General features: G+C 49.5%; 1 protein-coding gene across 1 annotated transcript; it reads right to left on the reverse strand.

Annotated features, from left to right (window-relative positions):
• Positions 1–7,379: 7,379 nt before the first annotated feature.
• On the reverse strand, positions 7,380–13,131 carry TRIB1 (tribbles pseudokinase 1). The gene is made up of 3 exons (XM_082046853.1): positions 12,358–13,131; positions 11,680–11,972; positions 7,380–9,614 (listed from the first exon to the last, which is right to left on the reverse strand). The coding sequence occupies exons 1-3, from the start codon at positions 12,658–12,660 to the stop codon at positions 9,146–9,148; spliced, it is 1,065 nt and encodes a 354-aa protein (XP_081902979.1). The 5' UTR covers positions 12,661–13,131; the 3' UTR covers positions 7,380–9,145.
• Positions 13,132–16,023: the final 2,892 nt, after the last annotated feature.

The following is a 16,023-nucleotide window of genomic DNA, read 5'->3' on the forward strand; positions in this document are numbered from 1 at the left end:
CTGCTGCAGCAGCCTGGATCATGGCTGTGTTTTATCCGCATACTTTTTTTGTTTTGGTTGATTGCTTCCCAACTTAACTCTTTTAGGTCTTTATCTGAAGAATTTCTCCCTCTGTTTTTGAGGGCTGCACACATCCTTTGGTGTCTGTAGATGCACCTAAAGAAAGTGCGTTATCCAGCACATTGGTGCATTTTCCTGTTGGGTGTTTTATTTGATGATCACTGGAAGAATCTCAGTGCTGACCTGTACTTTGTCTGCGTTTGGCATGTGGTGACACTAAATAATCCTGTCTGTTACAAAGTCACTCCTGCTAGTTGTTTTCAAATGAATCAATAACCCTTTTAAAGCCACAGCTGCAAGACCATGATCCATATACCACTGGCTTTTGAACTGCCTACAGTCATACCCGACATTTGTTACCCCAGGCAAGTCATCCCATTGACTCTGAGAAGCACTGGGGATGTTCAGGGCTTTGTGTTTAAGTGCCAAACCATGGACACGCTTCCACTCACCCGGTGCTGGGAGTCCATTGCAGCTGGAGTGCTTTCCTAAATGATTCATCCTGACCTTTGCTTGAGACGTGCAAGAGCTTCCTAGCAAAGATGAACCCGATTTCTGGAAGAATCTCCCTAAGACCATTGTGGAAATTTTCCAGAAATAATGACATGCAATCATTTGCAGGGGTCAAAAGACCTAGACACCTGTTTCCTGGCCAGCTGGACCATTGCTCAGCTGTCCAAGCGTACGAGCAAGATTTGCACCTGGGTAAAGAGCAGCTGATGGGCGCTGAAGATAGCAAGACTGAGATCAAGCCAATGAAAAGAAGAGAGGTAAAGACTGCATTACTTTTCCAGAGGCCTCGGCCCAGCATAGAATCATAGAATGGTTTGGGTTGGAAGGGACCTTAAAGATCATCTAATTCCAACCCCCCTGCCTTAGGAAGGGCCACCTTCCACTAGACCAGGTTGCTCAAAGCCCCATCCAACCTGGCCTTGAACACTGCCAGGGATGGAGCATCCACAGCTGCTCTGGGCAACCTGGTCCACTGTCTCATCACCCTCACAGTAAAGGATTTCCTCCTAAGATCTACTCTAAATTTACCCTCTTTCATCTTAAAACTGTTGCCCCTCATCCTATCACTACACTCCTGACACAGAGTCCCTCCACATCTTTCCTGCAAGGTCCCCTTTAGGTACTGCGAGGCTGCTACAAGGTTCCCCTGGAGCCTTCTCTTCTCCAGGTTGAACAACCCAAACTCTCTCAGCCTGTCTTCATAGGAGAGGTGCTCCAACCCACTGATCATCTTCATGGCCCTTTTCTCTGGAGCCTCTTCAACAGGTCTTTCTTATGCTGGGGGCCCCAGAGCTGGATGCAGTACTGCAGGTGGGTCTCACAAGAGCAGAGTGGAGGAGGATGGATGTGGATCTGCTCAGCCTTGCTGTTCCTTCTCAGTGTAGGAGATGGGCAGCAGCTTGGGATGTGTGTGCTGCAAGGCCCTGCAACTCCATCAGCTCTAAGGTACACAGATGCTGAAAGCCCATCCCACAGCACTTGCAATGAACCTCTGACAACACGGTAGGACACCTGGATAGCTCCAAACCCCCTTCCACATGCCCCAGGTGCAGGGATTTTGCTGAGGGAGGCTGCCAGCAGCAATAAGCAATCTCCTCCATCGCACACAGCCCGACTCCCCGCGCCGCTCTGCCTGCCGCTGGGTGAGGCCTCTTCCTCTCGGGCTCTGACTCATGCCCACATGCGTGAGCAGGATGTGCATCACGGGCCAGCCCCGGGTCCCCAGCTCCGTCCCCAGCGCCCCGCGGGAGCAGTGCTGCCTGTGTCCAGCAGCCAAAGCCCTGCCAGCCTCCCAGCTCCAGGAACTCAAGCTACATGCAACTGCAGTGTCTTCCTTCCAGCACAGAAACCCTCCCCAGGATGGACCATCTCCTGGCAGTGGCTGCTAGAGGCAGTGCTGCCTCCCGTCAGCATGGCCTGCCCGACAAGCCCACAGGCAGTGGGGTCTCTCATGCCCGGAGTCCATGTCCCATCCTGATACCTTGAAAGTGCTCTCCCTGCAAAACCTCCCTTGCCCCATGCTGGAGAGAGATTTTTTTTTTCAGGACTTTTACTGTGGCTGGTACATGCACGTGAAGCTCCTGGGACACAGCATGGCATCAAAAGGTGCTCTCCCTCCAGCCCAACCACAAATCCTGCTTTTCCCACACACCCAGAGAAAAAGAAGAAGAAGAGATTGAGAAAAATGTTACCAAGTCAGGAAATCATTCTGGAGGAGGGGGAGTAGTTCCTCTAACCTCATGCTTGGGGAAAGAAAACTATTTGCTGACTTTGCCTTATTTTTTAATTTATTGTTTTGCCAGCTGCTCAGATAAAAGGACAAAGCTCTGCCTGCTGTAATGAGGCAGCTAGTCAAGCACGCCTTTGCAGCACAGAGCATCTGGCTGGAACACCAGTGATGAGTGGGGAATAGTCCAGAAAGTTCACAGGACACATCCTTTGAAATCCCTCTTTGCAACAGCGAGGACCGGACACTTGCTCATTCCTCCTCACGTGAAAGTTTGAAATCTCCTGGAGATCATTAACTTCAGTAGACAGGACTCTTACATATTAAGAATCACAAGACTCGTGACAAAAAATCCCATGAGTTCACTGATTAAGCCTTTCTGTCCGCTGGGCTCGAGTCCCCAGCGCCCCAGGCGCCGTGGCAGCCTCTGAAAGCCGCTGCCCTGCGTAGACCATGGCTGCTCCGTGCTGCCCTCAGTCCCTCCAACACTGGGCCAGTCAGTCCTCTTTGATGGTTCCAGTCAGATTCTTGTGTTTTGGAGCATATCTAATTTCCAAGCAAGGTAATTTAATGGAGCATCTACACTCTTCCAGTTTAAAACTTTTACTTCTCGTCCCATCACTACACCCCCGATAAAGACTCCCTCCCCATCATTCCTGTGGGTCCTCTTTAGGTGCTGTGTCCCTGTGCTGCAGGGGGGGCATCAGAGCGGGAGTACAACAGGTGCCTGCCCTGCTCCCATGCACATCTGTAGACCTGTAGCCGGGTAGACCTGTTGGCCCCACAGCATCCTGCCTTCCCCCAGACCCAGGCAGCCTGGGCACAGGCGTGAGGCTGGAGAAGAGCAGGGTTCACCACCATGCTTGTCAGGCAACGATTTCACATAAGCACAGGGTGGGTTTTACCCTTTCACCTGGGCTTTGAGGACCATTGCCCCCCTGCTTCGCCATGAAGGCTGCAGGCTGAGCTCCATGAGCCTTATTCTGCTGCCTTTGCTCACTGGGGGAAGCATTTACACCAGGCTTCCCACTGCCCATCTACAAAGTCATAGTCATTGGGTATGAGAACCTTGTGCAGCCTATTGCCCCAAATTACGTTGATACTTTGCCCCCGGTTGCTAGCACGGCAAAGAAATCTTACACTATTTGAACCTCAGCACGACTATGAATCTGACAAGCAGAGACTTGATGGGGATGTTATCACAAGGCCCAACAATGGCTTTACACCCAATTACATTTATGGTTTCTATGATTCATCTTTATGGCTCAGTCACTACCTGGAACTTAAGAAATTTAAAAAAAAAAAAAAAAAAAAGATTTAAAAAAAAAGCCCTGTAATGAACAATTTGCCGGTGCAAGACACTGGATGACACAGGAGAAACTGAGCAACTACTTTAGGTGGTGGGGAAGAGTCATTTTCTGTGGTGACCAGAGCTATATTTGATTTCTTAGGCAATGTCAGCTTTTGCATGCTACATTCTTTGGCTAATTGCCAGCATGATGTGTAATACTTTAGCCACACTGTTGTTACTTAATCCTTTCCTAATCTGCAATTTGCGCAAGAGGAGTAAAATCTAAGCAAAGCCACTGAGAACATCTCCACTAATAATTTATCAAACTCGACTTCAGTTGTTGGCAGGAGACGGTAGTCAGTGGAGGTGAATGTTTTCCCACAACAGCCCTGTGTGATAAACACGGGGCAGCTGATTCATGCTGCACTTATTTTCTGTCATCCACCCTTCATGTCACCCTGATATTTCTTCGAACGATAAGCCCGCCTGTGTGCTCACAACACACCGCCGAGGTCCCGGTTTCATCTCTTTCTGCAAATTACACATTAATTAACCATTAATGACAGTGGGAGTGGCATGCAGAAATCCACACCCGCTGTGATGAGACCGTGCCCTCAGTGAGCAAGTGCCTTATTAATCACCTGCATTTCAGTGCAGGTCATTAATAAGATTCGTCCGCAGCCCTGCGAGACAAACGTCCCTTGGGAGGAAAGCGCACGGGCGCTCGCCAGCCCTAATCCTGCCATAAAGAAAAGCGTTACCTCTTGCTCTATGAATTTTATTTATTTTGGTCCTCTGGGCAGCGCTTGCTGTTGTTAGAAACATGATTGCTTCATACAGTTATGTTAATGTTTGCATTTGACAGAATGTAATTGATACTTCTGCTGCTCCGGCTTCAAAGCCAAATTAGGAAATGAAGTGCTGCACATTAGCTTGTTTAGCTGGTTAAATACTGTAAATAAATACATGCAGTGCAATGAAAACTAATGAGTTTTCTTTAAGGCATTTTCCAAATAGCTGGCTTCATAAAAAAAAAATAAAAAAATTTTAAAAAGCTCCTGCTGTGAACTCATATCCTGAAGGATTCGCTGCTTTGCTGCAACAAAAATTGACCCTGGCTGAAATCTGAACTCTGGATTTCACCTGGAGACCAGGATTTTGCAAGTTATGGAGGAATCATGGTAACGACTGTTGCAAATTTCACGGTACTTTAACCAATAATAGTTCTGAGAGATGTTGCATTGGACAAAGTCATTTCTCTGCAAGGGTTTGGTTCAGGCTGTGGTCATCTGTCAAGCTATTCTCAATGCTCCCTAGAAAAGCATTACATTTATAAGGAGCATTTGCATAGGATATTTCTTTGTGCTGTTAAATCTGTGCAGTGCCATGACACTAAACATTGGGATTTTTCCCTGAAAGAATGCAATAGAATGAAAAGAATAGGGGGAAAAAAAATTTAGTTTTGTATAAAGACATAATCTGAAGAGATTTGCTGGACAGAGTGTGCTCAGCACTGAATGAATAAAATGTGCTTTTCAAGTAATCTCCGAGGCCTCCCCTCTATGCATTAAAGCAGAGCTAGAGAATAGTCTTTGTGATCCAGCCAAGCACAAAGAACCTTCGTCTTGCATATCTTTATGAACCATTTCTCTTTCCTCCCTTTTCTTTCATAAATAATACACTGAAGAAGTGCTTTAGACCGACTTGAAAGCGTTCTCCTAATATAAGGACAAATTTTTAGCATAGGTGGAACTGAACCTCTACCAATCCTTCTTAATAACTGCAAATAACCTCAGCAGTATCACCTGCTTGGCAAAGAGATGTTGACCTTAAACCTGAGCTTGCTGAGCTGGCTGTTTTACCTGGCACTTTAAAAGGGAGCCAGTTAATAAATTCTGCTGCACTACTTTAAAAAGAAAATCATTGAACTGATGCCTAAAATGCAGCTTAAGTAACAAGAGTTGATAAAAATATATATCTAGGCTATAAGATCTATCCTGACTGAGAGACAGCTTGATGCCAGTTTAGGATGGAGCCCTGGATGTAGTGAAAAACCTCTTTTTTTGGTGTGTTTTCAGCAGCAAACAGAGGAGGACTGAAGGTTCCCAGCACTTCAGACAGGCCAGAAATATCTCGCAGCTTCAAAATGAAAATAGTGACCAGCTCTGAGAAACACCTCAGAGATTCATACAGTCCCCATCCAAAATGGACCATTTAAAAATAGACAAATTGTGACTCTCTCTAAAAGAGATGTATGCATTGCATAAATCAAAGTTCTCACACCCACCGTCAAAGTTTAATCGCTTAATATGCTGGATCTTTCAACATGCTCTGAAACTTTGTATACAATAATACAAACGGTGGAGTTACGAAGCAGTAGCAATTTATTCTGCTGTGCAAACGGATGTTGCATTATAATCCCTGAAGCAACACAGAGGCTGTTTGCAGATGTTACTACAATTTGGCATTTATTTTAATTGCTCTCCAGTGCAGCGCGTGAAACAAAGTCGTGGGATGACCTGCACATTCACCTACTCGGGGTGACTTAACTGCAGGGGAAAAAAAATAACGTGTTTTGAAAGTTCTCAAGGTTTCACCAAAGCATGAACCTCCTGCAGCCTTTTTTTAAAAGGATGCAACAGGGCTCCCATCCAAGCCCAAAAGCAATGGTAGGGCAGGGAGTAATTTAATCAGCCAGGCTACGTGGCGCATGTATTTTTACAAGTATTGCAAGAATAACATCAGTAAAGTAACTTGAGATATTCTGGTGTCTGACATTCACTCAGTAAGTGCTAAGAAAATATGCTTACTGCACAGATCGCTGGTTTCCCAGGGTGGGAGTCAAGGTGCCTCATGAAAGTCAGCGTACATGGCTTTATCATTGACCAGGTCCCTATTCCCTCCTTCTCCCTTTCTACTCCCTTTCTAAAAGCAAAACCTATTTAAAAGCTGCTCCAGCTCGAAGAGCTGCCTGGAAGCAGTTGCTCTGATGAACAGATTTCAAGGAAAAGGACAAAGTTAAACATGAGGCAAAGTATAAATAAAAATCAAGACTGTCTTCCTCCTCCTCCTCTCTACTTGTGAGCGATGATCTCACCGCGCCGGGTGGATTGCAAGGGTGGCTCGATCTCTTTCAGGAAAGCACATTCTCTAACCTTGATACTGCTGCTATTTATACTCCTCTCTTCTCACCACAAAGAAAAGCAGCTCTAATAATCTTTCCCTTCGTTTTTAACGGGAGCACCAGGTGGCCCCTGTGCCGGCTCCAGGGAGCCAGGTCCAGCCCACTGGCTTCGGCTCCCGGTTAAACCCGAGGCTCTCAGATGCTGCTTCTGCTCCTGGCTGCTCACTTTTAGACACCTGAGATCTGATTTTCCACCGGCTGGAGGGTCAGGTCACCGCGCACATGGGTGCAGGGTGGCAGCCTTGTGGTGCCGCAGCATTTTCTGCTCTCGGGGCACAGATGGAAACGAACGCATGTCCTGAAAGGCAAGAGGGTGTCTGAAGTGCAGAGGCAGAGCTGTGACCCCTCTCCCCCTTGCTGATCAGATGACGGCTCATTTCATGAAACCTTTTCCACTCCCCCGGGAGGCAGGAGACATCCCTGGTCCCCACTCATCTCCATGGGGACTGGGCAGAGCTGGAGGCATCAGTGTTCAGACCCCAAATATATATATAGGGACCATACATCAGTTCATCCCCTTTGAGGCCAAGCTATATTTTCCCATAAAACCGAACATACCCGAGCTGTGTTCCCTTTGAGATACCACAACAAAATGGGGACAAACATTATGAAACCAAGTTTATTAAAACTTTCTACAAGTCAGACTTTTATCATCCAGGTTTCCACAGACATATACATATTTACAAGTCGGACCATAGTGTTTTTAGCTTTTCTGGCAGAGTTTTCCACCAATATATACAAAGGTACTGTATCTCATAGAAGGGTTAAACTGTATCACAGATACAAATGTCAAGCAATCATGAGAGGTTTAGTGCAACGGAGAGCTGTAGCGCCCTGCTCTCAATGCTCATGATTCTGTCAAGTTAGTATTGCCAACAATAATTCACATTAAATTGCTCTTTGACACCTCTTATTAGGACAAACAAAGTACAACAAAACAAGAAAACAAAACCCCAAACAGTAAGGTATGTACAAAGTACACAGTCCATGAGGTATACATGGTATTCTCACACGTGTGGTGGGACTGCAGCTTGCTGGGGTTAACCCTTAAATGACTTCACTCAAACTGTGCCCTCTCAGGGACCTACGTTACCCACCTCTCAGCCATTTCAGAAGCCGCGCTCTCGCCTAAGGCGAATGGACATCTCTTTGCATAAGCCACGGGGTACAAATGTGAAACAGAGCAGAAATTTTAGGCAGGACTAAGCTTTACTTACCCCCAACCCAGGAAGCTAATGATTTAGATATATTCATTATCCAAGCACATTGGAAAGACTATGAACAATCATGCAGAAAAAAAAAAAAAAGGAAAAAAAATGTAGCTGGAGGCAAACAACATACCTGGAAATCAGCTAAGGGTGTATGGAGATTTTACTCTTAAGACTAACTTTTTGGGGGGTGGAAGGGAGAAAAGGAGGGGATGTGATGCTTCTAAGAGTTGAGCCTGTAGGAAAACACAACCGTGTTTACATGTACTGTACAAGATACCCCTTATCGTTTTCCAAGGGAAGGCGCGCCAGCCGATAGTGTTACGGTTTGGTAAACGGATACGTTTTGGCACTCGGAGCTAACGAGACCTGCTACTTGACGAGCAAACTGAGGGCATAAAGTTATATAGGCTACACCATGGTAACGCGAGGCTTAAGTCTATTTGAAATACTTTCCTGGGCAGCAAATGGAATCGAAGGGGATCCGGCTGGGAGATCCACCCATTTCTGCTTCGAAAAGAGCCACAGCAGTGATTTGTCTTACGGGTGGATTGAGGAGCTTCGTGCCTCTGGAAGCGAGATGAGCTGGAGGAGCAGCAGCGAGCGAGCAGCTGGCCATGGCGGGTGAAGACCTCCTTCCCTCATTAAAGTGCGCTTACAGTCAGAAAGCTACTTTGCAAGCCGGCCGGTGCGGCACGCCGAGTCCATTCCCCTTTTTCCCCATTTCTGTCAGATTTGCTCAGTCAGAGGCGCGTCTCACACCCCCACCCCATACGCGTCCCAGCCAGGGCTCTGCACCCCCATAGCCACCGCGGGGAAGCAGACGGGGCTGCCGTTCTGTCTCACACCTTGTCAGCCGTAGGACTCGGTGGCCAAGATGTGGCCAGTTCCAGTGGTGGAGGATGCGGGAGGCAGGAGAAAAGCTCTCACAAAGCTGCACGGGTCCTTGGGGCCAGCAGGACGGACCTACCAGCAGAGCAAGAGGATGAAACTCTGAGTGCACTCAGGGAGCGAAGAGCTACGGGTTGGTGTTCATTTTAAAGAAGGTCACTTTTCTGACCATACTGGCACTTTAAGATGCTGTTCAGTTCACAAACGTGGAAAAATGAAACCCTACGAAGATGTCAGAGTTGAGAACCACCGAGGTTTTTGAGATTTCGGGGTCAGCAGAAGAAGGAACTAATATCGTCACTGTCTCCGTGGTATTCTGGAACAATTTGATCTGAAGCTCCCGTCTCCTGGTCTGTATATCCAGGCTCCAAAACCGCCTCGAACCAAGGGTGGAGCAAGATCTCCGGAGCAGTGAGTCTTTCAGAGGGCTCCCGCCGCAGGAGGCTGCGGATGAGGCATCGGGCTTTGGGGGAGACGTGGTCAGGAATACAGAACTGTCCGCGCCGGATTTTGGAAAACAGAGTGCTAGGGTCCGAGTCATGGAAGGGATAGCGTCCCACCAGCAGGGTATAGAGCATCACTCCCAAACTCCACACGTCAGCCGATTTTCCAGAGTAAGTCCCCGTTGTGTTTAGGATCTCAGGGCTGACGTACGCTGGGCATCCGTGCTTGTCTGAGAGCGCATCGTCTTCACCTTTGATGATGTGCGTGTCTTCCAGGCTCTCCAGCCGCAGCTGAGTCCTGGGGAGGGCAGGAGAGGAGCCACGGGTTAGAAATAGCAACACCCAGGCACCAGCGAGCACAGCGAGCCCCCGCCACGGCAAACCCCGTTCCCCTTCTCGCACCGGCATAAAGGAAACACTTTGTAATTTGCCTGGACTCCCAGACCTGTCTGTATAATGGAAGTGCAGCTTTGTGCATTGGGTGGGCGCTCAGCAACACCTGCTTATTTTATTTACTGGGGATTTTAACAGTACAGAGGGCTCTTTAGGAACACCAGCAAGTCACCTTCTGTCTAGGCAGGTTGCACTGCAACTGCAGGAGGTTAATCGCCTACAACACATCGTACACGCTGCTATTTGCCATTCAGGCTTTGAGCAAACAGTGTCCAGCTGCTCGATTTTGCAAACTGCAAAGTCCAGCTCCCTTCCACGCTTGCAGGAACCACCAGCTCTCCTGAATTTTGTATTTGATTTTTAAATTTTATTTTAAAATTATTATTCTTTTTGCCTTTCTGGAGGGTATCGCTGCACCCGCCACCTCCCAGGTGCAGACGGGTCCATCCTGACCTCCCGTTTTGGGGGGCAAGGGGAGCTTTGCGCCAGCGAGGCAGCCAGGGCTGGCCCGGGAAGGGCTGCGCTGGGTGCGATGCGTTGGCTGCAGCCTGTCCCCGGCGTGACCTCGCCAAGTACCCATTGGTTCTGCAAACGGAAAATATGACTCAACACGAACCGTGGGCCCGGGATTGGCTGCGGGAGCCCTGAAACTGCACCTGTGTCAGGGGAGCCCGAGTCCGCCTGCCATTGCTTAACCCTCTTCTTGCCAAATGCGATGCACATGACACTCGTCTGTGCAACGCGTTATTTCCTAATGAGTGAGACTGTGTGCAATGTAACATTTCAACAAATGTTTCATCTTCTAATGGGCGGGAAAAGCTGCAATAGTTTCCTTCAAAGGAATTACTTTCTTTGGATGTCAACATATGGTTGTTTCTGTTTAAGAGGGGCAGTGCTGGTTAATTTTCTTATCACGTTTGCAAATGATATCCCAAAGAAGGGTTAGCCCAGTTAAAAAAAAAAAAAAGGAAGAAAAAAGGCATTTTGTTCTGCCTCAGTAATATCACATCCAGTTTCATCAGATTAAGCACAACTCTACTACAGCTTTCACTTATTTTTTTAGCTTTCCACGGGATAAGCAGCTAGTCGGTCAGTTCTGCGGATCTAAAATGTATTTCTGGCTCTGCCACGTGCGGTGAAGCACTACTAGAGCAGCTAAAACTCCAGGGAAATACTGAATTATTTCTGTAATCTAACAACTAGAGTCTGGATGTCATTTCTATAAACCTAGGCTTTAGGCTAAATTTTACCAAAGTGCTTTTCCTCGGTGCAGGATTCCCAAAGCGTTATTTAACCATGTCCCACCTTCCCTCCTGTGTGTGCCCACATCCGCGGGCACAGGGGGCACAGAAAGCACCACCACCGCCGGTAGTGGAGGAGGGATCAAAGCCTTGAAGGACACAGACAATCTTTCTTCAGCAGTGTAACCCTGATCAGCAGGGGATTTCAGCGAGGAGACCCCTCCGGGCACCCCTCTCCCAGCCACGGCTCTGCCACGGGCAGCTCTCCCGGGGACAAGGAGGGACCAGAGCTCCAGCTCCTCACACCTCCTGCTCCCTCCGACCGGCCGTTCCCCCTCCCTGGGCCAGCGCCTCGGCCCCCCCTCCTCTCCCTGCCTTTTATCCATTTTACACTGAATCAGTGGCCCACATGACATCTTCTGGTGCTAATGAGCATCCAAACTATCATCCCTTTGTCTACCAGAGGGTTGCACTGAACCTCTGCTGAATGAGAGGAAGGTCCCGGAGAGCTTCCTCCCTTTCGTCAGTCGAGATCAAGCTAAGAGTGAGTCCATACCGGTTAGATCCATGACCTACTACACACATGTGATGGGGACCTACTCAGATCACTCGCAGGTGATGCCTGGCTGACACAGGCGTTTCCACTCCCTGGGACACTTTTTGCATCTCTGGCTGTGGCATTCCTACCCTCCCCACTCACCCCAGGGCTGGCTGGTGACAGCCACTTACCTTTCTTCATTAGAGAAGACAAATTTCCTGAGCTTGAGGTCACCAAGTACGATGGCCGACTGGTGGCAGTGAGCTACAGCAGAGACAATCTGCTTGAACAGCCCGGCAGCCTCCTCTTCCCGCAGCCTCTTGCAGCTCCTCACGTAGGAGTGCATGTCCCCAAAGTCCTTTTCAAAGAACACATAGGCCTTGGTGTCCCCGAGGATGACTTCAACCACCCCAGTGATGTTTCTGTGTGACGGCAGCTGAATGTAAGGCCGGATCTTGTCCTGGTAGTGTTTGAGGGGGAACACCTGTAAAGAGGAAATTAAGCCAAAATTCATTCTCAAGGGCGTTGAAAGCAGCGGCTCGCGTAGCAACTCTCCCCAAACAATGACGAGGGAGCTGGAGGGGAGCCAGGGCTCGGCAGGAACGCCGTTCAAAGCGGTTACCGAGACCCTTCCTGTTCATTTTTATATTGAAAGAAGTGGGGGGAAATAAAACAAACCACCATCCCAAAGCCTTTTGGGGAAGATACTCCGAGGTAACCCGGAGTCACAGCTTACTTCCAGCCCATGTAAATCCCCACCGGCAGCAGACGGGCGTTTCTAACCGGGGAGCAGCAGCCGGATGTGTCGCCAGGTTCTCCCCCCGGGAGGATCCCCCCACCCCAGCCCATCCGCGGGGCTCGTTGCTCACCTTGCAGCGCAGCTCCCGCCCGGAGCTGACGCTCAGCGCCCGGGACACCTGCTCCCGCTCGGCCAGCGGCAGCAGCAGGTACGAGGCGATCAGGCTGGGACCCGCCGCTCCCCCGCCGGCGGGAGACACGGGGGGACAAGGCGATCCGGGGGCGCTCAGGCAATCCGGGGGTCCGCAATCGGCGAGGCGAGGGCACTTGGCGGCCGGTGCTTCTTCGGCGGGGCCGTCGTGGAGAGGCTGGAGCCGCTTGGCCGGGGCGCTGCGGCAGCGGGCGGCCGGCAGGAGGGACGCGGGGCGGCTCATGGAGGGGAGCGGGAGCGGGCGCGGAGCTCAGAGGCGGGCGGTGCGCGCTTGGCGCATCCCTTCGCTCCCTCACCTCTGGCCGTGTCCACCATCTGCTGCCGACTCCGCGCTAAAGTAGTTGGAGGCTTTTAAAAAAAAAAAAAAAAAAAAAAAAAAAAAGGCAAAAAAAATGAATGTGAGGCTCCTCCTCCCGGGTCTGACGCACGGGGAAATGGGAGGAGGGAGGATCGGACACTCCTGCGCCGCTCCGCCCGCTGCTCTCCGCGCCCCGGGTCCCAGCGGGTCGCGCAGACCGGTCCCCAGCGCCCCGCCGGGCTTTGTGACCCGCTGGGACCGGCGGGGCGCGGCGGGACCCCCCCCCCCCCCCGTGGTTCTCCAGCAAGGGCATCCCATGTCCGACTCACACTCTTGGGGATAGCAGCGCTGGGGGGGTCACCCCTTGCTTTAGGGGTTCGCCCTTTGCACGCCCAGCGCGCTCGCAGAACCTTCAAGGCTCCACCGCCCGCTTGTAAGCACGAAGAGACGGGCAGGGAGCGTTTTCTGGCAAATCTAATAGACAAGAAAGTCACCGGCACCGAAGGATGAGCGTCTCTTCTGCAAGGGCAGCCCTGGAAATGGCAGCAGCGGGTTTATCAATGACCAGCGTGTGCTGCTGCGAAACGGTGCCAGAAATTTCAAATGCCGCCGTAGTGCTTTCCAGACAGCATCGCCTCTGTGATGAGTAAAAAACTAAAAGTTAAGCCAGGCTAATTGCAAAGAGAAAGCAAGTCCAGCTCGATTCCCAGAAGCTTCTGCTTTATACATTTGCCACACTTCTCCCCAGCTCTAATTCTTGTCACTAATCACTAAATAATGAGTGTTTATCCCAGGGTTTGCGTCACGAAGCTGTTGTGTGTTTACCACTGTTCGTTCATGAGCGTGGACTTAACGTGCACCAGCAGAAAACCTTTGCGTTGGGTGTTTCCCATGTTAAAAGTACCTGCTCTCTGAAAAAGGAACAGCATGGAGAGCGAGGAGCAGCGCAGTGACCTGCGAGGAGCAGAGAATCCAGCTCAACAGCCACCATTGGGCTCACAAGTGTGGGTTTAAAAGAATAGTAAACAGATTTGCAGCCAGGATTGTGAGTAAACAGAAGAAAAATGAGAGAAAAGCAGACAACAAATCATCCCTGGAAAAAAAATGCAGACAGCTGTAGTTTTGACCAGAGTTCTTCAGAAGGAAAATCTCCAGCTTTTCTGTTTACATATATGCAAATTTTCAGTAATTCAGTGCTGAGGCTTCACTAATAGCACAGGGAGCCTGCGTTTTGTTATTCTGTAGGATCGGTTCCTGTCCCGTTTTGGTTTCCCCGCCCCTGGTCTGTGTAAGTAGCGCAGAGGGAGCGGACAGGGCCCCCAGCTCCGGAGCCCGTGATGCCACACGTGCAGGTATTTGCTCAGATTCCTGATAGATAACTGCACGGCAAACCCGTGCATGCCTTCAGCTACTTCTAGTGTATTTTAAGAAACACATGAAACTCTTGTGCGGGATGACTCATAGCATAGCAGTCCCATTAATGCATTTAAACATGAAATACATATGCCATAAAGGGATATCCCAGGGCCTGCATTTTCCCTTTTTAATTTTTTTAATTTTTTTTTTCCCAGAAATACAATTCTGTTACTGCCTACAGATTGTTTCCGAGCGATTCACCACAACTCTGAAAGCACATAACTTTATTTCATTCCTCTCATGCGTAAAACACGCAGAAGTATCCATCAGACCTTTGTTTTACTTTTCCTTTCCTGGAAGTTTTATGGTCGGGATGTCGCTGCCAGGTGAATGGAGCTGGTAGGATCCTGCACGCGTGGGCTGCTCCCTACCCCTGAGATAGTGCCGGGGGTGCCTGTGCTTTTGAGGATGGGCAAAGGGTGTAGGCACATCATCGAATTAGTAAAGGACCTACAGAAACACGCTCCTGGGTGTTAATGGTGTATCACGGCATCCCCTGTAGCTCTCTCAGGCTGAGAGTGCACCTGGGGTAAGTTTAGCCCTCGGGACCTCAGCCCCTGCAGATCCCCCCTCAGCTCCTGTGCCAGCTCACTGTCCCCACTGAGGAGAAGGGACCTGCTGAGGATCCTTTTGCACACCCTGTTGGAAGCCATGTCCTTCACCTTCCCACTCTCCCACTCATTTAACACCTCCTAATAGTCCATGGCCGGTCACCTCATGTTGTCCCCATGCCACCAGGACCAGCAGAGGTGCTTGGTTGAGGCTACTGGCAGCCGAATAGGGGATGGCACACACTTAAGAAAGGCAAAAGGCCTCTCTCGTCATCCTGTTCCCTCAAAAGCATCTGGGGAGTGAGAGGGGAGCAGAGCACAGAGGTGCACACAGCATTGCGCCCCACAGTCCTGCCACAGGCTCCTGGTGTCTGGGCAGCCTGTTCTCACAGGAGTTCCCCAGATTTCATGCTCTGCAGGGGTGTCTCTGCTAAGCAGAGCATAGAAACCAGGTGTGCAGTCCCCAAAGGGCAGGAAAAAGATAATCCCCGGGCAATTCATCCCCAAAGTGCAGGTGGGCGCCCTCTCCCAGCTGACTGCATAGACAAAAATTCAGTTGTCTACATGTTGCTGAGATGAACCCAGGCTTAAATCTCCCAGGTGTCAGGTCTTTGCAAAATGGGATGTTCTTCACAGCAGGAAACCCTCATTGCTTCCTTAAAATGTCTGGCATGCTTTCAGGTAGTCAACGCATTAATGTCATGAATAAAGTAGCAATAATAGTAATAATGCTCACTACCTTCTGTTTTGGGTATAGGTCATAAGAAAAGGTCCATGTCCAGGCTCTGCTCCATCTCCACCAAATTCATTCCAAGAGGCAGAGAAGTGATTCTCACTTCGCGTTTTCTGGTTTGTTTTTTTTTTTTTTTTTCTAATTTTGGGTCATCCCCAAAATGCAAAAACAGCAACAAAAAAAAAATGACCTGCACGGCATGGTGCTTTGCAGAGGTTTGAAACTCGTCCTCCTTTCCCATCTCCACCAGCACTGGCATGCAAGCCTGGTTTGGTTATGAACCAAAGCAGAAAACAAGAGGAACTGCAGGGAGAGGTTTGTGAAGAACAGAAGAACTGTTGCAGCACTTCAGCATTAGACTTTTGCAGAATTTTGGGCTACCACACTTGCCATTGTAGGTCACGCCACAGGCTTTTAAGCACCCTGGCACATCTCCTGCATGAGTCTCCTACTGAAATCAAAAGCCATTTGGGGTCTTATTTCTGTGCCCTGCACAAGACTTCATCATTCCATCTCCCACTCCTCCCCTAAAAAAAGGTTTGGGTGCTACCTGCTTAGCATACATGAGATGAATACTAGCATGGCAAT

Source organism: Streptopelia decaocto (assembly GCF_964273445.1).
Source record: "Streptopelia decaocto genome assembly, chromosome: 2".
In the NCBI taxonomy this organism is placed as follows: Eukaryota; Metazoa; Chordata; class Aves; order Columbiformes; family Columbidae; genus Streptopelia; species Streptopelia decaocto.